At 42.6% G+C, this 24,956-nt stretch overlaps 1 protein-coding gene and 1 long non-coding RNA gene across 6 annotated transcripts in view; both read right to left on the bottom strand.

The window, feature by feature from the left end:
* The window catches only part of LOC141504377 (uncharacterized), a 34,102-nt gene extending 21,655 nt beyond the window's left edge, over positions 1-12,447 (bottom strand). For both annotated transcript variants that reach the window (XR_012473336.1, XR_012473338.1), the window contains exon 1: positions 12,265-12,447. This is a non-coding gene — a long non-coding RNA (uncharacterized LOC141504377). The remainder of the gene's footprint in view (positions 1-12,264) is intronic.
* Positions 12,448-14,414: 1,967 nt separating this feature from the next.
* On the bottom strand, positions 14,415-22,745 carry FOXA2 (forkhead box A2). 4 transcript variants are annotated; one of them, XM_074209333.1, is made up of 4 exons: positions 22,517-22,745; positions 19,870-20,564; positions 18,665-18,734; positions 14,415-17,408 (listed from the first exon to the last, which is right to left on the bottom strand). In XM_074209333.1, the coding sequence occupies exons 3-4, from the start codon at positions 18,731-18,733 to the stop codon at positions 16,095-16,097; spliced, it is 1,383 nt and encodes a 460-aa protein (XP_074065434.1). In that variant the 5' UTR covers position 18,734; positions 19,870-20,564; positions 22,517-22,745; the 3' UTR covers positions 14,415-16,094. The 4 variants fall into 4 exon arrangements, with proteins under 4 accessions (XP_074065434.1, XP_074065432.1, XP_074065433.1 ...); XM_074209331.1 differs by having other exon boundaries at positions 19,870-22,745; XM_074209332.1 differs by having other exon boundaries at positions 20,356-22,745.
* Positions 22,746-24,956: the final 2,211 nt, after the last annotated feature.

Raw genomic sequence — 24,956 nt, 5'->3', positions numbered from 1 at the left:
GAGATGCATAAAAAGAGATGACTCCCTCGAGCTTCATCTGGTCTTGAGAATTGCGGAAGAAAGGTCTCAAAACGTTTTAATCTGGAATTAAAGAACGAATTCTATTCTTTGCATCTACACAATACTCCCCACTCTTGGATTTTTTTTTTAATTAAAAAAATCCAGTTCTAAGCGAACACTTGTGGACCCAACGCTACTACAAATCAAAAGACAATTTACCAGTTTTAATTTGATTTTTTTTCAACTTTGGTAACATTCAATTTCATGGCTGAATACACATGTAAATACCGTTAAGGTCGTTTTCTCTCTTCACCAGACTTCTCTGTCCCTACCCCTCCACAGACACACACCTCAACTCCACCACCATGCTACCATCGAATTACCGTGAATGTGAGTATGAACCCGAACCCGAGCTCGAGCACGGGAGATTTGAGTTTAAGGAACAAGGAACACACACGGGTCTTAGTGTCAGCTGAAGCCTTGAGAGCTTAGTATATCCAACCGACCGCCAACTTTCCCCACCCTCCTCGAAAATGGCATCAAGCGACCCTGCTCGATACCCAATACTAGACAATGAGATTTTAATCTTTAAAAAAAACTATATTAATCCAGTTGTGGGCATGGGCAGAAGGAAAAATGAATGCCGACAACAGCAAATCGTGTAGAACGTGCAAGAACCCGGAAACATTTTCCTCCTCAAATTGGTAACTTTAAAACAATACAAATGACATTGAAGAACTTCTCTTTCCCCTGAGAGAGATTCTCAAAGTAATTTCATGACTAGAAATAAAAAACAGCAAAAATTAAGAAATGTCGAGAAATAATCCAAAGTCGGGAAAAACTTTAATTGGCACTTTCAATCTGTATCCCTTCCCTTTCTGTCTCTCCCTCCCTCCACAATTTTTCGTAGGACATGAAGAATTCGTATGCCATCGATTCTGTGAAAGCACGATAATAACAATGGAGATTTGTGTAGCTTTTAGGTTGTTTTACATTCATTTTGGTATTTGAAGCAACAAGAGCAATAACGAGAATGATGAAAATAAATGCTAACAAGTTGATAATAATCCGTATGTAATCAACAGCTCAAATGTGATAGTTCTGACTTCATTAGTTTGTTACAGTTTTTTCAGTATCTCTCATATAAAGTGGAATCTTTACTTTGTTTTTAGGAATAACTGAACCTCACCAAATCTCTAGATAAATGTATGTTCCAAAAATGAGATTTTTGCACCTTTGCAAAAAATATTAGAAAAAGAATGGGAAATGAGAGGTAAGTTTGTTATGGATTGTTTGGGAACTGATGTTCCGGGGAGGGTACATTATATCATAAAATTGAATTTTACCTCCTACATTTCCTTAAGATGTAATAAATTCTTTTTAGCCTGTAGGTTCCCAAATCTTCTCTTTCCTATTTTTCCCAAAGGGAAGATTATGTAGCGTAATGAAGAAAAACTTTCAACCACTTTGGTCCCTTGGAGTCTTAAGTACTACAGAGATTTAACTCATTTGATTTTGATGTGTTATCTTACTTTCAAGAGTGACACCTGACATCAAATTGGAAAATAAGGCTCCTGGAATTAGCTTGGGAAGATGGAGGGGGAAGTGACAAAGATAATAAGGAATTAATTTTAAATTTGAAATGATGTTTAAAAATATTTTAATTAATGGAATTCTAGTGTAAAATAATAAAGAAATGTTATGTGAAATGATGCTAAAAGAAAAAAAGAGCTTAAAGTGATTTTTAAAAATGGTAACATTGCCACTCTGTAAAATCTATTCGTTCTTTGCCTACCATTTAAAACCAGCTACTGCATATATTTGTTAAGTATCAAATATTAGGGATTCATATTCTCGATTTTTTAGTTAGCATAACCAATTATTAGATTTTTAAAATACTTTTTTGCATAAAAGACAGGTTATCCATGTTTTCACATTTTGTTTTGCATAAAGAACAATTAATAAACTAAAATATCTGTAGGCCATACATGTACACATTATGCATATATTATGCATTTGGTGAAATTTGAATATACAGATGTGCGTTAATGTAAAATAATCTTTAGTGAGATGTTACAAACTTCGATAAAAGAAAAATGTTTCAACATCTCATTTTAATATACCCCTTAGTATATCTGGAATATTCTAAATCTATTGGATTCATTTTGATTTGTTAATTTAATTTTTTTCCCTCTTAATCGGTTTAGATTGAGTCCCCTCTCTCTATTAACTCTGGCTTAAAAATAAGACTACTTTTATTTTCGAATAGGGGGAAAATGTAGAACAAAATTCTAAACATGTACTGTTTCTATTTGGGGTCATCACTTTGAAAGCACCTGTGCTTAGATTAGGGGCTGGGATGATAGAGAAGGGGAAAAGAAAAAAGGTAGATTGAAAAAGGAGAGGAAAAAAGCAGAATGTTCCATGTCTATGTATAATTGGTTAAACATGTATTAGTCCCTCTATAATAATACATTGGAACTGTAAAAAAATCATAGAGGAAAAATGAACCCTTTTCTAGGAGAGATCTTTGTAATAATGATTGTTATGGCAATCTCTCTAAGAAAAAAAAAATAGTAGATTGAGAGAAGGTAGCACCTTCCAGCCAGATAGTTAGAGGGAGTGGGAACTTGACTGTAAAGTGTTCATTTACTGGTCCAAACTGTGTCCAAATTTCTGAGTAAAACTGCAGTCTAATTTTGGGAGACATAGAGACATCTCAGTTTCTCTTAAGACTATAAAAGTTGGGATGGGGGAGGGTAGAGGAGGAAAAGGGAAGAAAGGAGAGAGGGAGAGAGAGGGAGGGAGGAGAGAGAGAGAGAGAGAGAGAGAGAGAGAGAGAGAGAGAGAGAGAGAGAGAGAGAGAATGACTTAATAGGGGAAGTGTGCAAGGGACCACAAATAAGGGCAGTTACTTTTAGTTGTTTACCAAGGAAGGGCAGAATCTAAACAGCACTTTAAACAATCAATGAAGGGATCGCCTTGGGTTACAGAGCTGAGCTCCCTAAATTAGTCTGGCATTCTGATAACTGCAGGTTAGGCACCTGAGATAAACTCCTCCAAATGGCTTGATGCTTAGAGAAGATAGGGAAGTGCCTTGTACTGGAGCTGTTGGAGGGAGACTTAATTGCCTTTTCCCTGTATATATATCTAAGGAAATAAAAGAAATAGAGGGAGATTGAACCATACAGCCAGACAGAGTGGGATGTTCATTAAAGCTGGGCATGGAAGAAATTATTTCCCGGACAGTACTTACATAAACTCCCATTTAAAAGAAAACACAAAGAGAATTACAGATATACCGGACAATTCTCACCCCCCCCCCATGGTATTTCTAAAGCTTCATCAAATTATCAATGACTAAGTCAAGCTAAAAAATTTTGGTTCCCCAATCAATGTAAAAAGATACCATCCAAAGCTTTGCTATAAGAACTTGATCCCTGAAATAGACATGTCTTGAGGGAAATAGTGGAACTGTAAGAAGTAATAAAGTAATTCCTATATTTGATATTATTAATGATGATAGAAATATTAATAATGGCAACTGGAGAATTATTTTCCTTAAGGGGGGAAGAAAAAGAAAAATAAATAATGCCCTGAGAATAACCTGTTCCTGAGGATATCCAGCTGAGATAAAATGCTTAAATGGGACCCCTCACCTTGTCCTTAATTCATCATTATGGGGATTAAAATCTTCAAGATGCTACATTGATATGTTGCTTTGTACTGTTATTCTCAGTATCCCAGTATTACTGCTGGCCATTTTCTTAGCCTATCTGTTGTTTTATACCTAGATGTTACTGTCTATAATTTCTATCTATCTATCTAAGTATATACATATGTACATACACACATATAGATATAGATACATTCATACACAGAGATGCATTTACAGACAAATATGTAAATGGATATTGTTAGAAAGGCATAATATCCTGAAGTATATACTTCACGATAAACAAAGGGGAGGGGGCACTGGTTAACCAGAGATTACATTCCAGCTACTCTAGCAAAAGGTATGACTTTGGTTTGTCTGGTCCTTCAGGTGCAGGTCAGGAGGAGTTCAGAGGCAAGATCCTTTCATGTCATTTATTAAAGCAAACTCCACTAGATGTAAGGAACAGATTGACCTAGAACCTCTCTCCCACCCAACTAATTAAAAGAATGTGGTAGATGCATAACTTACCCCCATAAAGTTAAAATGTGATTGCTCCTACTCTAAAAGGAAAGGTGGAGACCACCTCCTTTCCCCCTTCATCTTTCCCTGGTCCAGCACTTTGTTGCAAAAGTCACTCTCAGGCCATTTTTTATCAAAATGGATTTGTATTTTCCTTTCCCCCCCACCCAATACCACCAACTGTCTCCCCAGAAAAGACAGAGCTCTATTGAAGTTCAGGGACATCTTTCTAGACAGTACCAGAAATAAGATTAAGTTCACAAAGGAATAAAGATCATTTTCTTAATACAGAAATTAATCAATCATGAGACAAAACAGTGGGTCATTCTAAGAAGAAATTAAAAAAAACCCAACTATGAAGAGAAATAATATAGCCTAAATACATCACCTCAGTCGTCTTAGGATCCAGGAGTCATGTTGTCTTGCATCCCATAGAATGGGATTCTGTCTTGTCCTTACAAAAGACACCTTGTCTCCTTTTAGATCTCCAACAATGCTTTTTGACTTTCTCTAGCTAAAGTACAGGTTTAAATCAGCTTGTCAAATCTAGTCCCTTTGGTTGGAAGAAATTAGGCTTTCTTCCTTTGGAAGCTGATGCTTTTTTAAAAAAAAAGTAAATCAATTCTCCAGAGGATTACAGTTTCTGGAGGAGATCATGACTTGCATGAAAATAAATAATAAGGTATAGTGGAAAGGTTGCCATTTCCAATTCCATATTTTTTATTTATTGCTGTGTAAGTATGAAGCAAGTCATTTTACTTGTACAGACTACAGTTTACTTTTCATGGAAGGGGAGTGGGATAAAGGGGTTAAAGTAAATTCTAGCTCCAGGTGCTTTGGTTCTCTAAGTCTGGATGGGATAAGCAAAATGGAAATGTAAGGCACTGAGGAAAAACAGAGGTGAGGAAAAGAAGTTTTTTGTTTGCTTTTTGGGGGGGTGATTGTTTTTTAGATTCAATAAAACTCTTTTATTTAAAGCCCTTCATAATCTGACCTCAAACTATTTAACTATTTTTTCTAAATTTATCTCACAGTACTGATCCTCATGTTCCCTACATTCTGACCAAATCTATATTGCTCAGTTTCCTATATCCATCATAGCATCTACCAAGTCCATGTTACTGCATAGGTTAGTCTCCCATTCCTGGGATGCTCATTGTATTCGCCTCCAACTCATAGCATAGCTAGCTTTCTTCAAAGGTGTTTCTTCCTACCAGAAATCTTTCCTGGCTTCCCGACTGTTACTCATCCTATATATATATCTCCTTAATCTATATATCCATCACTAGGATGGAAGCTCCTGGAGGGCAGAAATTCTTCCATCTTTTTTTTTCTTTCTATCTCTCCTATCTTGCACAATTTGTAACAAATCTAAGGTGCTCAATAAAAGCTTGCTTAATTGAATTGTATCTGAACCTGAAGGAAGAAAGAGATAGGATTGAAAATAATGGGAAGCTCACATTTTTCTGGGAATCTAACTCACTTGGGGGCATAAATTTCTGAACCCAAATATTTGATCATCAATTTTCTTATGAGGAGGTGACAGAGAGAAAAGACAAGTTATAGTGAAAAGTACTCTATATCTGGAATAGGAAGAACTAGCTCCCCCATTTATTACTTCTATGACCTCAAGCAAATTATTTTTTGAGATTGGGGATCATAGAGCTGGAAGGGACTTAAAGATGATTTAGTCCAAGCTCCTTCAGATAAATCAACTAAGGTCCCTTCCAATTCTAACATCCCTTTATCCTAAGATGAATGGGGTGTGAATATCAAGTGAATGTCAAAGGTGATAAAGTATTAGTCCTTTGAAAGAAAAAGATAGTCCATAAAAATGTATGGCCTGTCATTGTTGGGGAGGAGCTTAGCTATGTGCATCAAACAAAAGATGTTATTCTTGGAATACTTTTTCCTTTTTTTCTGAGATGAAGTTTTAGAGAGTGAAATTAATAGGAATGGATTATTTTTGGTTCAGGTTTAGCATCCTACCTCTCATAAAAATTTTACAGCAGTTTTTCCATATTGCTTCTTGCTTTAAGCCCCTCCCCACTGATATTTAATAAAATTTTTTCAATTCCCAATATGCTTCCATTCATGTTTGACTGTCCTACCTCTGTAGATTCACATTCACCAATATTGAAGAAATCAGAACTAAATTATAGTCACAATTCATGTGCTTTCAACATCAATATTTCATCTTTCTTTCTCTCCCTCCTGCAAATAAACCAAATATTCTACCAAATTAAACCTTGTATGAAATAACATGATGTTTTATATTAAGAAAGAACAGAATTAAAATGTAATGAATGAAAAGGGAAAAAGTATCTACTAAATCTGATCCCAATAATATTCTGGATTAACATGAAAAGTTCTTCATTTTGCTTATTTCTGTAGTTACACCTGCAGGAAAAGTATAGAGGCAAAATCGTCCATCTACTAAGTATTCTTCCCAAAGGTGCTAAGTAGAAATATCAAAGTAGACAAATTAAAGTGTGTTCATGTATAGAGAGGGATATAATATAAAAGGATCCATATCTCCTATAATCAAGTGACCAAGTAAAAATTCCCTTTCCATATATATATATATATATATATATATATATATATATATATATATATAAATTTTTTTTTTTTTACAGATTGTTCTATATTACTTCCTGTGCTCCAAGACTTATAAAGCTTCTGGGAAATTAGAATTTCATTCCTAGCATCAGATTCAAGAATTACCTTGATTTGAAAAGGAAGGAGGAGCTGGTCACTGGCATTTTGTGGTAAGATTTCTAACTTCAGTATATCCCAAAAGAGGAAAAAGAGTCAAAATCCAGAGGGTCTTCAACTTCTAGAGATTAGCTGAGTTTGGTGGGTTTTTTTTATTTTGTTTGTTTATGGATTTTTATGAGTATAGTGGTAGGAGTAATTTTGTCTCTTTTGTATTAAATTTTTCTTTAATTTGCTGTACAAACTGAATAAATGTCAGAGCGAGAAAAAGAGAAAGGAAAAGTCAAGTGGTACAAAACTGACCACCTTTCCAGGAAGCATGGAAGAAGCAAAGACATCCCTGAAACTGTCAAATCAAGAACAGGGTCACAGATCCATAAATTATTTCAGGGCATTGGCAAAATAATTCCTTATCTAAAGACTAATTATTATTTTCCCAAAAGGAAAAAAGATAAAAGGTGACATTAAGTTGGGAATCCTCCGAAAACCTTCTTTTTTCCCACCTGTGTTTAGAAGTAACTTCTGGTTCCTGGGTAGCAGCTTCTCTTACTGAATGAAATTTAGGATTAGGAATATTAGAAAGGGTGAAAAGAGATGGGGTGGGGGGAGAGGAGGACTAAATCAGGAGAGTGTGAACGGCCTGGATTCTTGCAATAGGGACTAAGACAGAATTACAGCTTGTAAAATAGGACTCCATCAGTCTCCCTGGAGACAGCTCGGATCTACTTGGGTGTTCCAGGCCTTGTTAGGAGCAGTAATAATTAGTCTCCCCTCCCTCCCCAAGTTGTTGTTGGTTTTGTATGTGGGGGGTGTGTTTGGTGTGCATTTGTGTGCTAGGTCATCAACACATGCATTCTCTCCCTCCATATGATTGTTTTAAGGAAGAAAAGGAGAAAGGATAAAACAGTAGGCAGGAAGATGGTGAAGGGAAGGGGGGGGAGCAATTGCTTAACACAAAGTACTAGATAAACACAGAGTATAATGATGATGCCAATTTTGTTCAAGGCAGGAGAGGTAAGGTTAGGTCTTCTGATGGCAGGAGATGAGATGTCATCTTAAAATGATAGGAGCTTTAGTTCACATAAATATCATTTAGTCCACCAGCACTCCCATCTCCTTATCTAATAGATGAGTAAACCTAGTCCCTGAGAGACATTGACTTGTCTCTTTGTCCAGTGCTAGGTGGTGATAATCAGGGCTAGAATAGGGGCCCCTGACCCCTTTTCTACTCCACCATAGGTAACACGATCACATTTTATTTCTTTGGGGGTTGATTTTATTTGGTTGTCTTTCTAAATGACAACAGTAAGTTATTAATTAAGGATTCTCAGAAATAGACATTTTTCAAAGATTACCAGTCACTGAAGTGTATAGGATCCAAAGGGGTCTCTAGCAAACCAAACCAATGATGCCTACATTTTTAAGGCTGCCACAAAAGCTTAGATTAGATGTCTATCCTCACAATGACGTTCACAATATCCTTTTTTCCTATCATCCTCCTTTTACTTCAAAGACAATTCTCTTTTTTTTATTATTTTCTTTTGTTTTCTATCTTCTCCTCCCACCTCTGAAATTAAAAAAAAAATTCTTTTCGTTCTTTTCCCAGAAGAAAATCAGCTCGCTAGGATTCTGAGTGGGTGGTAGGGGAGGGGGACAAACCATCATCTTGTTTTGAAGCCCCTATCCGAACCCATGGAGGGAGGTGGCTCTGCAGTCAAACAGGGTTAAACATATCCGGCATTGTTTCTCTAGAAAGGAGGCAGAAAGGATAGGGGAGGTCCAGATTTATTTACTAGATCATGCAAATTTGAGAAGGAAAGAAGAGGGTTTTGGCAAGAAATGTAATTGAATAAGCTTACAGAGTTGAAAACAAAACCAAATAAAAACAAAAACAAAACCCCCCAAACAAAAACCTGGTAGTCCAGTGCTGGCCTGGGTTGCCATGGTGTTGGGGACGCGATCGTGGGTGATGTACTCCAACCCACACCAAAGGCATGTGGGGCTCCGAGGTGACATTTGAAACCTTTTTCTTCTGCTGTTGTGGAGGCGGCACCAGCAGCCTGTGAACTCGCTGTCTAATTCAAGCATTGGGGGCTTGGGGGGGCAGGGGCAGGGGGGCAGACGGATGGAGTTAGGGGTAGAATTTAGGGGGGAAGTTTGTGTGTGTTGTTGAAGGGAGGAGGGAGTTGGCAAAAGTCACCGGGGCTGTCTCATCTCAATTTTTTTTTTTAAACCAGAGTAATCCTTGCGGGTTTGCAATCTTGTTTCTGTTCCGGAGAGGGAGGTGGGAGGAAAGCGTTGCTGATATACATGGAGATACTCTTTCCCCTAGCCAAGTGAAGAATCTAATCACTGATCCCACTGACCCTGCAAGCCCTGGTCCACACGTTTGAACTTCAGTTCACAGCATCTCAATCATCCCGAGATCTCGAGAAGATACTGCCTCTTTAGATAATCTAGAAAAGAGACCACGGCTCACATTCATCCAGCCTCAATCCCCAAGGCCAGCCACCAGGCGACTTCAAAATCTCCAAAGCGTAGATAGAAGCCTTTGGAGAAGGTGGTTCACAAAGGAAATCATTTCAACTCCTGGGTCCCTAGAGAAGGTGAACTAGGAAAGGTTCATTTTCTTCAAGCACCTCCCCATCCCACCCCCACGCCTCCCATTCTTTATAAACTAAAAGAGCACCTAAATGATAAAGATCAGGAGTTTAAATTGGTCATTTGGTAGATTACATCTCTGCAACACCCGGAGCTTTCTTTCAAAAGTCTCACAGAATTAAGCCCCCCCCCCCCGCCCCCCAGCCACTCTGAATCTAGGTATCAAAAGGCCATCCGCATTGAATTCAGACTTGGAGTGGGCTTGCCGGAGGTGGTTTCTCCCACCCTCATACCCCAATCCCCCATCAAAAGCCTGGAAAGGAAGGACGAGGATAGACACTCATTTAATGACAAGTAATTGACAAATCCTGGCCCCGCATTACTAGGGGAATAGAAAGGTATTAATTATTTAAAAACGATTAGCCTTTCTGGGTGTCCTGCAGAGATTCCATCTTGTTCGGGAAATATATATATAACCTGTGATGGAGCAGAGATGGGGATCTGCGTGGCCAAGCCTGCCACCAGGCAGCCCGCAGACTGGCCTCTCCCCTACCCTAGCTTCTGCAGGGCTCGTTCAAGGCCATTTCTGAGAACTCACGAAGGGATCCATTGGCCGGGGCCCAGAAGCATAGGACTGTAACTTTTTCGTACTGTACATCTACCCCGACCCTCAGATAGATTGCAAGGGAGTGTAGGAACAGGATTACCGTGGATGGAACTGTAACACTGCTCTATTTCCAAGTTAGAACATTAAGTGTCAGATTTCCATCTTAGCTCACTTACTAACAGTGTGACCTTGGGCAAGTCACATAATTTCTCTAAGCTTTAGTTTCCTTATGTGTAAAATGAAGGGAATAGGTCAAAATGACCTCTAACTTTCCTTCCAGCAATACATTTAATATTCCAAGGCCAGTTTTTCCAACTTCCAGGCGCTGGAAGAAGGCACCCAAACTAACCCAACAACCATGCCAACCACACAATCAATCATCTTTCGCAGGGGTATAAGGAGCAGACCCTCTCTTTCTTATTGCTAATTCTATTTCCAAGTCAGTGTTTAGTTGGAAAAGTCAGTGTCCCCACACTATAACCCCATTTCTCACCCGAAAGATCCCCAACTCTATGGGCCATGGTTCTGGGAGGTGGTAAGGTCTGAGACAAGGACATAGGGTGGGGGAAGAGCCAATAATAGGTCAAATGAGAGAGAATTCTTTTACTTGATCTAATACAATAAAAAGTCCAGTCAGAACTCCCCAGTAGCTGATTCTATGTATCACCCTGCCTAGGCACTCCTTATCGCTATCAATGCTATGTTAAAAAAAAACCCAACCCCCCAAACAAAAATCTCCCCTGCTATGTGCATTTGTGGATGTCATTTGTAGCCCAAATATGCCTGCTCCCATTCAGATCCAAAATTCTTCTGTATTAAGGAAATTTCTCTTCCTGGGTGTGGTGGATGAGAAGGGGGGGGAAGAAAGACTGGAGAGGGAAAGTAGTCATCTTTGATATTATTTTAGTTGGAAGAGGATGCACAAAAGGAAGATACTTGTGTGCCCTCAAACCTCCTGGGGGCTGCAGAAAATGGCCGAACTTTAAGCCCTAGGCCCTCCCTATCCTGGAGTAAGGAGAAAAGGGAGTTTCCACATTGAGCCTATTTGCGTGAAGAGAGAAATGGGGAGTGGTGGGAGTGCAATGAAACCTACAATATCTCATAAAATCTTGATAACTTGGCTCGGTGGAAAAAAAACAACAACCCTAGAATGTCAGAGGACGAAGATCATCCAAACTAGCTTGTTCATATTCCAGATCAGGAAACCGAGGCCCAGAGAGAGGTGAAGTGATTATCCCAAAGAAGGCTAGTTAGGGGTAGCATGGGGTGAGTCCTTGGTTTTCCCAATTTCTAATATTTTCCCAATTCCACTGCATCACATTTAATCTCGACTCCAACACTCCTCAATTTGGGTTTCAGTCAATCTATACATCTCCCTCCTCCAACTACCGCCTCCCCTTCCCCCCCTCCCCCCTTTGGGTACTTCTCCCTCCCGAGACTGGGATCAGGACTCCCCGGACAAAGTCGGAGTCGATTTGGGTTTGGGGAGCAGAGGGGAGGGGGAGTGGCCTCGATTTGGAAAGAACGATGGGGCGCGCCTTTGCCCCTCAACTGGTCCTTGAATTCAAGCCTACCTCTCCCGAGGTAACCTGCTTAGTCTGTAATATGCCGAGGCTTTGCTTTTTCAGACTTAGGAATCTCAATCAGTTCCTTTCTTTTTTGCTCCTCCCAATCTAAAAGCACTGCCTTTCTTGAGAAGGCTTTCTAGGACCTCAACCTCTGCCTGTTCTTGTGGGGACTTCTTGTCCTTTTGCAGGTTCCCCAAATCAGTGGAAAGACCGGTTCTTGGCTTTCCCGACTCCTAATAATTTCCTCTCCCGGGTCCTGTTAGATTTTAGATATTTTCTCATCGCACTTGGACCCAAGCACCCGCTTTTTTTTTCCTTGCAAGAAATTCGGACTTTCCCCTCCTCCCCTCCCTTGCATCACGCGCGCTCTTTCCTCCCCTCTCCTCACCCAAATTCAAGAAACTTCTTGGCCGTGGGCTCCTTAAACCCACCCTCTTCACCAGTCCCAGCTCCTCAAGGCCCTCAACTCTCCCTAGAACCAAGGCCCTCCGCTCAGGCGGAAAAGGAGAGGGTGTGGGGGGCCACGCGGCTCCAAAGAGGGGCGAGGCCATTCGGAGCTCGCCGCTGGCCCTGCAGGTGGGCGAGATCCCTACCTGGTGCGGGGCCCTCTGCAGTCCACGGCCCGGCGAGGACTGTCTTGCGTTGGGAGACGCCCTGACTGCTCCAAGCCGCAGCATCGCCGCATTTATTGGAGCCCGAACTGTGCGACTGTTGACTTTAGCACACAAAGCAAAGATTTCACTGCCCGCTAGTTTAAAAATGAATATTTTACCAAGATATCGATCAGCGTTATAAAATTCAGTTAAGTACAATGGGCTCCGAAAAAAAATAAAAAGGGGGGAGGCAATATAATATCTGTGCAAATTTGCTGACGTGTGACGTGGCTGCAAAGTTTACCCTCCTGGAATTCGGATCTAGATTTTTTTTTCGTTGTTTACTGACTTTGTTTATTCACAGATCACGGTTGCTTAAACCGGCTGCGGCAGAAAGCACTTGAAGGGGGGAAAACCTAACCCCAAACAATACATGGAGTATATTTTTTGGGGGGGAGGGGCGCTGAAATTATTATCCTTAAGAGGCTGAATCTGTGAGATTTTTAGATTAGGTTCTGGCTAGGAGAAGAGACCGAAGCGGAGATGGGTATGTGGGTGTGTGAGTGTGTAGGGAGGTGGGGAGGGGGGCTGTGAATAAGGAGACAACAGGGACAGAAAGAGTTCAGCTTCTATGGCAGCCATCCCCAATGACATCCTTTTTATGTATTAGGGTCGAACTATATCTTATCTGCCGGGATCAGTGGAGGGGAGAACACTAAGTAGTTTAAAACGGCCAGCCAACAATGGGCCTGTGATATGGAACAGAGCAGGTTAGAGCATCGCATTCAGGCCCCATTGTTTCCAAATCAGCCCCATTCCCTGCCTCTCTGCTGCTTCGCCACGGGAGCCTTTTATGTGATAATGAAACACATTTTATGCTTTGGCTCACAACGTGTGTGTCCTTGCCATATAGAGACAGGACAGATTTCTGGCTAGAGCCTCCTTTTTTACATTTTTTTTTCTTCCTTGTTCGGTAGGACAATGTAGCATTTTAAGAAGGGATTTAAAGGTGGTTTGGGGGACAGCGAAGCTAGGACTCCCCTTAAACGCGTGGGAACACGAAGTGATTTGGGTGCAGAGTCGGGGCTTTCTCTTTTAGCTGCTGAGGTACACTTAATTGGGTTTAGGAAGTGAGATGCAGAGACTTTCGGAAAGCAACCCAAGGCCTACCTTTGATTAGGAAGTAAAGTTACTTCTAAGGAAGTAAAGTTACTAAGTCTTTCTTTCCAATTAAAACTGACTCGGGGATCAAATTCTACTAATCGAGGACACATAGTGCTTTATGTCAGTTCATTTGAGTCTCACCATAAAGTAGAAAGTGAGAGCTTTTTTTAGCCTTCCCCCATATTCCAGATGAAAGAAGGTTCCCCCAAAGTTAAATATGTCCAGGGTCACACAACTAGCAAGTGACAAGTGTATTTGAATTCATTCTTCTTGACTCCAAATCTAGTGCTCTTACTCCTCCAAATGTTGTTTCTGTCCCTGTATTTATCATTAGACTAATGTGGTAATGATTATTACCCACACAAGGGTTTTTTTTTTTTTTTTTTTTTTTTTTTTTTGCTGCCTGTCTATTACTGGAGCAGGCTTCTGAGATTTGACAAAAGCAGTCTTTAAATGTGGCCTGTGCTGGGCTAATAGCAGAATGGTATCCGGTATCCCCTGCTATATGGGTGTCAGTAGAAAAACACTTTAACACCTACCTTTATTTCAGCTTGCAAGTTACAAGCAAGGGGATTGGGATCCTGGAAGAGAACCATCATACCTTTTAGGACTAGTTTTCCCTCCCTAGCCTAAATATAGCAGAAATGAACCAGTGGTAGCTAAAAGAATTCTGGGCATACTTTTCTCTCATTTTCCAGCTCAGAATATAGGCAATCCTTGTTTTGGAGGACTTAGTGTGTCTAGAGGGAGCAGATCGGATTTGTAAGGATTAGTTTATTGTGATTCATTTGGACTTCTGGAACCAGGAACACAGAATATCCTACCATCTTCCCACCCTCTTTCATCTTTGCTGGTCAGTTCCACTCTCTTAGGGGACTCCGAAGCCCATTCCAGGTATCTGACGCAGTCCGGGGTAGGAGTGAAAAGTCAATCTCTGGTCATTGGAATCAGTCAATTACTGTTCTTTCTCCTCATATCCACCCCCTCCCCTTTGCACACACTCATGGGCGCCTGATAAATTCGAAGTAAAATCCAGAATCTGCAGTATTTATTGTTTGAATCTTTCAGGTTGCATCTAGAGGCAAAAACTTCCTCACCCGATCTACTTATGGAGAGTTGTTTTTATTAGATGTGTCTCAAAATTTTTTTAGCAAAAGTCATCAATTCGGTAAACTCCAGTGAATTCGGCTCTAATCAGAGTCCGAGGTTTCTCAAAGCTAATTGTCTAAGGGATTGCAAAACATGGTTTGTATCAGTTACCTCTCCCCTCCCAAGCTAGGCAATCCTTTCCAAGGTTGTGATAGTCTGAGAATTGGGGAGGTGGGGTAAGAGGGAGGGAGAGATGCGTGTGGAGAAAGCTCCGAAATTTCCTCTTGGCGCCAGCAAGACTGAGAGCCAGGGTTTTACAAAGGTCCTTGGATTTTTTTTTAACCTGGGTGGACATTCGGTAGATCTGACTGGCTTCATTCCCAATAAAAGAACTCCTTTGGATAGCGAGGCCAGGAGGGGGAGGGGAGAGTAGGGGAGTTCACTTTCCAACTCTACCTTAAAAACTTCCAGTTCTCGAAGTCAGTAACTTTGTGATGCATGAACTGGGAAATAAGATGATCTAAAACTTTCAGGCATTTCTCTTTTTTTGTCCCAAGAGTGAAAAATAAATACATCATTCTATCTAAGAATGTTTTGAAGATTCACACAATTTAGTGCTCAGTGACTTCTGCATGTTTAAATAGCCTTAGGCCAGTTAAAAACACACACAAACCGACAATTTCCTGGCAAATATTCTGTAGATGTGGTTGTCTTTTCTGCCCTCAATATTTTTGGCTACCAGGTTACTGTTGTCTACCTGAGCACTGGTATAGAAACCATGAGTACAGGCTTAAAAAAGTGCCTCTCATCTCTTTCCCAATATGTAAAAAAACCCTTTATTTCTGGATGCCAACATCTTCAATTTTATTTAATGAAGTGAGGTGGGGAGAGAGAATAAAATCTGAAGGAAAGATTCAATGGGGAAAACTGGCAATAACACTTTAATAGAGATTTATGAAAAATCTGGCTCTTCACCACCAGAATACACATTTATAAGCCATAAATAAAGCGTACAGAAACCATAAATTAATCAGAGCCAAGTACTGTATTTCACTCTCCCAGGAACATGAATGAGGGGTGGGTCAATTACAACAACAGACCCTCAATTTTTCTATTTTCCTTTTTTTACCCTCTATTTTTTTTAAAACAAAACAACAGGCACAACCTTTTGGTTCTCAGTTAAAACTACAAGTTTTTACACCAAAATCAGATTTTTTTTATCATCACTCTCTCACAAAGAAAAAAAAAGATAAGACTTCCCTGCAACAACAACAACAGCAAAAAATCAAAATTCAAATGATGCTGGGAGAAGTGGGGAGGGGGGTGTCTAAACAGTTGTGGAAAACGAGGCCTTAAAAACATTTCCCTTTTTCTCCCCACCCCAATGGAGAGCCAGGGAGTCAAAAGCTAGGGGACAGGAACTGGTGTCCTCTGTAGATATGAACACATGGCCTTGATTCCCCAACTCCACCCTCCTCTCAGAAAAGGGAAAAGTCCATAGCCATCCCTTCTCTTCTTTTCACACCTCTGTAGATAGAGGTTCTCCTGCCCATTTGCCCACTCCCCAGTCCCATATCTTAGGAAGAGTTCATAATGGGCCGAGAATATACCCCTTGGTAGTAAGTTGTATCTCCAGTCAGGGGTGAGGATTCTAAGCCCCCTTTGTTCGTAATGGGGCCCATGGCCAGGCTGCCAGGCATGGGGGAGCTGTAGCCAGAGTAATGCATCACCTGTTCATAGGCCTTAAGGTCCATTTTGTGGTGGTGGTGATGGTGATGATGACTGTGGTGATGCTGTTGCTCAGATGACATGAGATTGTTAATGGAGAAGGGGTGATTAAAGGCGTAGTGGTGTTCCGGCTTCAAGTGTGCCTCAGGGGGCAGGCCTGGGTGATGGGGTGGACCCAGCAAGTGTGCCTGCTGCACTGGGGATGGGGCAGGCTCAGGAGGACTCAGGGCTGCTGGGGTGCCCTTCAGCTCTCCCAAACCACCCCGCTTGTGCTCTTGGCAGGGGGAGGCGCTGGAGTGAGGGGACTCCGTGCCAGCAGAACTGTCAGAGCTGCTAGTGGGGGGCAAACCTCCACTGCCCTCCCCTAGTGGTGCTTGCTGCCCTCCAGCTCCACCACTTCCTCCTCCTGGCTTCTTGCCTCCACCCCCTGGGCCTCCCCCTCCCTCCTTCATTGCCAACTGTTTCTCACACTTGAAGCGCTTCTGCCGACGCAGGTAGCAACCGTTCTCAAACATGTTACCCGAATCTGGGTGCAAGGTCCAGAAGGAGCCCTTGCCGGGCTTGTCTGGTGAGCGGGGCACCTTGAGAAAACAGTCATTGAAGGAGAGAGAGTGGCGGATGGAATTCTGCCAGCGCTGCTGGTTCTGTCGGTAGAAGGGGAACAAGTCCATGATCCACTGGTAGATCTCACTAAGTGTCAGCATCTTGTTGGGGCTCTGCTGAATGGCCATAGTGATGAGGGAGATGTAGGAATAAGGGGGCTTGGCATGTGTGTAACTCCGCCGGTAAGTCTTGGGGTCCCTGGATCGGTTGAGGCTGGCCTGCCCATACATGGGACTCATAGAGTTCATATTGGCATAGGGAGCCAGGCTGTTCATGCTCCCAGGGGCCTGTCCCCCCAGTGGGCTCATGCTGGGGCTCAGGTGGGGGGCCATACCCGTAACCCCTGGAGCAGTTGTGCCCCCCATGCCTGCCATGGCCCCGGTCCCTGGGGACATGCCTGCCAGGGAAGGACTCATGCCAGTTCCCACGTAAGAAGACATATTCATAGAGCTGGCACTCATGTTGGCCGAGCTGCTGCCCATGGCAGCCGACATACTCATGTAAGTGTTCATGCCGTTCATGCCCAGGCCCGCATTCATATTGCTCACCGAGGAGTAGCCCTGTGGAGACACCAGGGGGGAAGGCAGGGAGGGAGGGAGATAAAGGGAACAGGGAAGAGAAATGAAGGAAAAAAGAGAGGGGGGGAAAGGGGATATAATATTAATAAAGAGATGGACCACACAGGCGATGTTCTCCCCAAAACCCTCGACGCCCCCGGTCCCCCTCCAGTCTCTAAGTGCCAACCACGTAGTTGAGCTTCCCACCTTGGTTCGTTCCTTTCCCTTCCCTCTTCTCTCCGGCTCAGGAAGATTGCTAGGGGACGATCCAGGGCAGCCGGCTCCCAACCTGCCTCTCCAACAACTTCAGCTTACAAAGCTTCCCTTGATCGCCCGGAGGCGGTGTGTGGAGGGAGGCATGGGAGCTCGGAGCAATGGCCAGAGGCATTTTACGCTTCGGGTTGATCCGGCTAATCGCCCCAGTTTTACCAACTATTATCTTTATTCTCCACTCAAAATATCTTTTATTTTTCCCCCTTCTTTTAAAGCGCCCCCAAATATTTGAACCGCATCCCGACTCCCCAGTGGAATCGGGCGGGGGTGGGGGTGGGGGAGAGGCACATTTCGCCACCCAGCAACGGAAGCCTGCAAAACACCGCTCCGCTGGGGCCAGAAGCACTGACTTGGGGCTACCTGGTTTAGAAGCGGTCAGAAGTCTTCCCCTCCCTCCCACCTCCCTTCCCAGGAGCTGAGGCTAGATAATTCAAACCTGAAAACATTCAAATTGCCAATGAATAAGGCGAACTCTTTCTCTAGTAAGAAATCTCCAACTTTCTTTTATTTCTTTTTCTATCCTTCTTTCAGTCCTCTTCTCTTCCAACTACCCACCTTCCCCTCCCCTCCCCTTATTCGCCCTCCCACCCCCTCCCCAACCGATCTCTGCCAAACACAACTTTGTTAGGATAGTGTGGCTCAGCCACGGAAGAGGATTTGGAGGCGCCACAAGTCAATATTTGATCACAAAGTTAATATTATCTCAAGGCTAACACAGTGTCGTATAAAAAAGAGACCCATTTTAGCCTAAGGAGGGAGGAAAAAAAGGCTGGAGCGAGAAGTTGGGGGTGGGGGGACAGTGCTGGAGGGTGGGGGGTAGTGGCGGTGGCCGGCAGCCTCCAAAGTTAGGGAGGAAAAACTACCGCCGTCACCAACCACCAGCAACCACTACCACGCCACTGAAGCATAAAAAAAAGGGGGGGAAGGAAAGAAAGAAAGAAAAATGAAAAAAGAAAAAGAGTGTGAGAGAGGAGGCAAGTCCTTACCTCGGGTTCTCCATAGTAGGTGCTCCAGTCTGAGTGCTCGTGCCCTTCCATTTTCACAGCTCCCAGCATACTGGAAGCAGAGTGCATGGCAGTTTAAAATTTAACAGCCACAACAAACGACGAGCAATCACCCCCCCACCCCCACCCCACCCCTTAAAAAAAAAACAGGCAAGGCACCCTCCCCTCCCTCTCCCTCTCTCTCTCTCTCTCTCTCTCTCTCTCTCTCTCTCTCTCTCTCTGGTTCACTCCCTTTCTCCCTCTGCCGGAGGTGGTGGTTTGAAGGGGTTGGGAGGGGTGGGCTAGAAGGGAGGGTGGAGGAGGGAGAGGAGGAAGAGGAGGAGGAGGAAGAGGGGGAGGGGAAGGCGAAGATGGGGTGGGGGGAAGAGTGTATTGCTGAAGGTATTGAGGCTGCTGCGGCTGTTCTCTCTGCTCCTGCTGCTGCCGCCTGGGTGGGTGGCAGTGGCTAGCAGTGAAAAGATGCCCTAAGGCGACGGAAAACCCTCCACATGAAGAGGGGGAGGACAGCCAGGAGGAGGAGGAGGACTAAGAGGAGGTGTAGAAAGAGGAGGATGAGTGCTGCAGTGACGTTAGTGCCTGGTGATATAGCACAGCGCGCTGGGGCTGGCCTCCAATCCCCAGGTCCCCGACTGCCTATTTGAATAATCAGCTCACACCTAGGCGCGAGGCTGAGAGCTTCTTCCCCCCTGCCCTACACCTGCCCCTTCGCAAAAGGTGGACAGCCTCAATAGCCACCACTGCATTAGAGGCTGGAAAGGGGAAGGAAAATAGAGAGGGAGACGGGATGGGGCGGGGGGGGGGGGGAGAGAAAACGAGAGAGACAGACAGACAGACAGATGGAGAAAGATTTGACTGCCCGTTTTCTTCCCCCTCCCCCTCCATTTGTAGGCTGGCTGTGAATAAAGGGGCAAGTTAGCAGGAAAGGGGGGGCCAGGGCCCCCGGGAGTTGATGTCTGGCTCCTGGGCAGCGGTCCCACGGTCATGCTTCTTTAGGCTACTTGGCACGGACTGCTTGAGTTTGCCAGCCGCAGAGACTGGCTCCCGGGCTTCTCTCAGAAGCTGCTTATAAACCCTGGATTTATTTATTCCGGGTTTCTTTGCTCTGAGCGATCATTCCCTGTCAAAACAACCCGACTAAGGAGTAAATTTGCAAAGCCCTGTCATATTTAGAAAAACTGTTTACACACCTTTAACTCTCCTGCTGCTGCTCCTTGGAGGGACCTCCCTATTACAATTAAGACCCCAAGCAGCCACTTATGGTGCATGGTGGGAACATTTTCTGCCTCGGAACCCGACGGCTGCCGAAGGCCAGGGGAAAAGGTCTGATGCTGGGTAAGGCAGAAGTCTCAGTGCTTTAGAATCATCGACTGTCTCTGACATTCAGAGAAGCCTGTTGCAAGGTTACTACCCAGGCACAACCAAGGTACCCACAGCGTTTCGTAACTAAAACAAACCGACAAGGGGAAGAAATAAATAAATAAGCAAACAAATCTCACGGAATTAGACTGGGGCCATAGGAATGTTCTTCCCTCTGGTGTTCTCTCCTCCCTTCCAACCAGCAGAGATTAAAAAAGAGAGTGAAAGAAAGAAAAACACCCCCCACACACACACGCGCCTTCTTTGCTCTCTCAAACAGTCGACCCCTGGCACTCCGTACTATTCTCTAGGTTTACCAGGTATCACAGTCAGCCCTGGAGTTGCAGGAACCAGCCCAGTTCAGCCAGTCCACGGAAACTCATTCTCTGGAGCCCAGACCACAGTCCAGCCGCGGGAGGTGGGGGGGGGGGGAACTCCTCATAAACCTCCGCATTCACATCCACCCCTCCCAGAGCCCAAGGTCTGAAAATCCGCCTACAGTCGTCGCGGCCAATTTCTGCAGTCCCTGCCAGAGTCGAAGACAAATGGAGATCAATAGGTGATAGGCGCTTTAGATATTAGGTGAAGAGATAGACGGACGCCAGCAGACAGATGAACTGGGAGACAGCTCATTGATACAAGTGTGCGGCTAGCACCGGCAGATATAGACTAGACAGTAGGTTGCACAGAGGCAGAGGCAGACAGATGGTGGCCAAAAAAGAGGGGTTGAGAGACATAGACCTTGTATATAGATGAACCGAGAACAAAATGGACAAGAGGACGACACTCTGAGAAAAGCCCTTAAGCCAAGTGGTCAGCGAAAGCAGAAGGGCAAATACCCGTCAGCTCAGCCCACATGCCCTTAGCCGCTCTCCCGCTTACAGTGTACGGACCCAGTCAACTTGGGACCTACACCACTGCGACAGGACGAGTTTGCAGTCGGAAATATTTAAACCAAATGCAGTTTGCCCAGTGTATTTGAACATCTGCGCACATTTCTAGGAGAGCCGCTAGGCGAGGGCCAATCCGTTGGCCCCAGAAAAGTCCAAGGTCCCCTCTGAAGCTGTGCGGTTACCCGACTGTCTTGGAGCCCTAGCACTGGGCATTCTTCCCCGAGCCTGGGAGTGCCAGAGGGGAAATGAGGCCCTGCCGGTGATTATCATGGCACTAGGCTACCCATTAGAGTAGGTGACTGGAGAATAGAAAGAGAGCAGATAGCAACATTCTTACAATTCACAATTAAGGGAAGGTTAAAAGATGGAAAATCAGGAGCTCTGTTTGGAAATACTGATGGAAATGGAGTCAGGGCAGAGTCGGGTCCAAACCTCGCCTCTGACACTTGCTAGGTGAGCCTAAATAGAAAACACTGAATTTCTCTGAGTCTTGATTTCCTATTCTACAAAATCGCGACAATAGTACTACCTCATTAGATTGTGGAGGAGCAAAAATGAAATAATGTACTTGAAGAATTCTGGCGTGCCTTTAAAAGCTCTGTACAGGACATGTCAATGGTCGTAGTGCATTTGCAAGCCACTAGAGCTTCAAAGTGCACTAGCACTTTTGGAACACCTTGTATAATTCTTAAAGCACGGGACTTCTCCATAGAATTTAGAAAGGGAGTGCCATTCTATGTTAAGAATTCAGAACGGCGAGATCTCATAATATTTAAAAACTTATGATGGAAATCTAGCTAAACACGCCCCTGTTATAAACATAGCTTTCAATAAGCTATTAGGTATTTGCGTCTTCATATACATACATACACAATATATTTGCATATATATAATATTAGTATATTTATATAAATATATTTATATTTCCATGTGTGCATATATATTCCTTTCCCGTAATTTCTTGATTTAGGGAATTGTCCCTGAGAAAACTCCTTCCATAAATGCATTCTTGCCAAAATCCACTCTAATTTAAAATTAGAAAATTGTCTCTGGATCCTGAGAAATTAATGCAGTTTGGACCAATCAGAATCAAGACTTCAACTTCGGACTTTCTAACGGCAAAGTTTCTCAATACATTAGATTATATTTCTATGTTCAGAAACTTGAATATTTTACCAATAAATCGCAGTAGATTCGTTTTTATGAAAGAAAAACAGAACTACCCAAAACTGACTATTTAAACCCTTTTCTTTCTGCCTCCTAAAAAAGATCTGCCTAAAAAAAAGATCTCACAAATGGTGTCTACCACTATGAAAATCAAGTTACTTCCTTTGGGAACTCTTTTTGCCTTCCCTTTCCCTTCACTCCTTCCCTGCACCTTATATGGACAATGAGCTAGAAAAGAGAAAGAAGAAGAAAACTAGGAAAGAACACTGAGAAGTGAAGGCTCAAACACCATCAGTTCTTCAATCCCCAGGGCAGATCTCTTTCAGCAGCCCCAGAGAAAAAGGACTTGTCAGTTAAAAATAGAGGTTTAGCGCCCCCTGTCGTCAATTCTCCCTGCACGCAGAGATTCCCTACTCACCACTGGTCACTGGTTTGAGGACTGGATTAGGAAACTGATTCGGTTTGTGCCGGGGCACCGGCTCCTCCTTACCCCAAATAATCAGAACTCTTGCGTAGACTCTCTCAAGATACCCGCTATTTGCTGATGCTTCTTTGTAACCTGTTGGAATCATGTGCAGGCCAGAACCAGAACCCTTCCTGACAGACGATCTGCTCTTGTCTCCAGGGAAATTCCAACTCCCACCCAATCCCCCCCTCCCCCCGGGACTGCAGGGACCAGGAGCCCTGAGGGTTACCGCCGGCAAGCGGAGTAGGCAGGGAGGTAATAAAATGTATCCTCTCTTCCTAAAGGAAAACAAGGTTGTTGGTTAATGAATACAGCACAAGAATAAATATCCCTTGTGAATGAAAGGGAGGGGAAAAAATAAAGTTCTGAACTCTGTTTCTTCCCCAAATACACTGTTTTTGGAACCGACAGTTCTTTCGGGATAGTCTACTCCCCTTTTCTTTGGTTTTGGTTTTGGTTTCGGAAGTTTTATTCAGAGTCTGGCTCGAAAGTCTCAGTCTGGAGCCCTTTAAATGATTTCCTCCATCGACTTTCTATCCAGGAAAAATTTTTTTTTCTGGAAATCAGCAACAAACATTTACGCTCAACCTTAATTACTAATCGGATTGATCGGTCTTTTCCTTTTTGCCCTTTCCTTTCTTTCCTCCATTTTCACTATTTCTTTCTCTCCTCTCTCCCTCTCCTTGTCTCTCCCTTTTTCTTCCTTCCTTTCTTTTTTTCTCTCCCTTCCTTCCCCTTTCTTTCTTTTCCCTATTCTAACTGAACTCCATGATGTTTTATAATGTCTAGTCTTAGAGGAAACACTGTCCTGACCATGTTCATGATTTTGCTCATTTTAAGTTTCCAATTTTAATTTTGTCAAGTTTTAAACACTTAACATATATCTCATTTTATGTCTATATTGGACATGAAACTGAGTAGCCTTCATTTTAGAGGATAGTTCCTTCTGGAAACTTTCTCCAGGATATAATTACTTCATTGTTCAAATCATTTCAATTGATCAATGACCAAAAGACGTCAGATCCCCCCTTCTTGGAAGTTTCAAAGTGATCTTTTTTGATATCAGAGTCAGTTCTATAGTTAAGTCAATACTGCAGTTGATGTTAAGGCAAAGAAGACAATGAAAACCTGCTGAATTCTTGTGAAAAAGACCTTCGAATTTTCCAATATTCAATTTTGCAACAATTGGGCATTTAAAGCAGCAGAGGATGCAGTTTGATTTTTGAGTAGAAAGAAAGCAAATTTCCTTTTTGAATACTATCTTTATGCATACAACAATGGAATAATATTATTCCTCCATTTCTTAGTCCATGGTTCATTTACTTTTGGGCAAATTTTAATGGCATATCTATGATATAATTCCTTCCTTCCATGAAGTCTTGGGCACAATTCTGGACCTGAGGAGGTAAGTCAATTCTGGTAAACAATTGAAAAAAAATTAGAAGAGATGAAAACCAAAAATTGCACTTAGTAAATTGTATTCTCTTTGAGGTTTGTCATTTGTATCTCCAGAACTTAGCAGAATGCTTATAATATAGTAGGTACCTAATTAATAATTGTTGACTGGTTTTTGAGAGAAGCAATAATAAAATGTTAACTTGTCTGAAATGGCTGAACAAATTATCAAAATCTTCCCTTGATTTCAATTGTGGTTACAAACTAATTCATTCACCTAGAGCTCATTCTTAGAAAAAATCTCACCAAGGTATAAGTATTTTCAAGGAGTAATTCTGTCTGTTGTGGGAACTTATTAAATCCTTTCATCACAAATTGTATATCTATGTGGCCAAAGAGAGCATTAGTCTTAGAGTCAGGAAGACTAAACCAGATACTTATTACCTGTGTGACCCTGGGCAAGTCACTTGACCCTGTTTGCCGCAGTTTTTTCATCTGTTAAAATGAGTTGAAGAAGGATGGCAAGCCAATCCAGTATCTTTGCCAAGGAAACTTCAAATGAGGTCATGAGAAGTTGAACTGAAATGACTGGACCATAAACAATTCTATAACAAATAAAATCTCATTTGATTTTTTTTTAGCAATGAAACAACTAAAAATATGTCATCTCATGTTTTTCTTTTCTTTTTTTTTTAACTGCATAGAGGTAAGAATTAAGAACTTAAAGTGCATATCTGAGGTAGATTATTTTAACAACATTTTGATTTCAGCAACAGACTGATTGAAAAGTAGATCTTCAACTCAAGTAAGATACCCAGATATTCTAATCAAATGTGAAAGTCTATGTCATGTCTCATGTGTCTAGATCATTCAGAAAACTGTGCACCTGGGGAGTGACACACTTTTCTTCATCATGGGGAGAAACAGGGACTAAAGTGTAAAATAAAACACTGCATCTTCTTACTCTAATGTTACATGGTAAGAAATAATCAGAGCA

The sequence above is a fragment of the Macrotis lagotis genome, chromosome 1 (genome assembly GCF_037893015.1).
Source record: "Macrotis lagotis isolate mMagLag1 chromosome 1, bilby.v1.9.chrom.fasta, whole genome shotgun sequence".
Lineage (NCBI taxonomy): Eukaryota > Metazoa > Chordata > Mammalia > Peramelemorphia > Peramelidae > Macrotis > Macrotis lagotis.
This window is presented reverse-complemented; position numbering and strand designations above follow the sequence as displayed.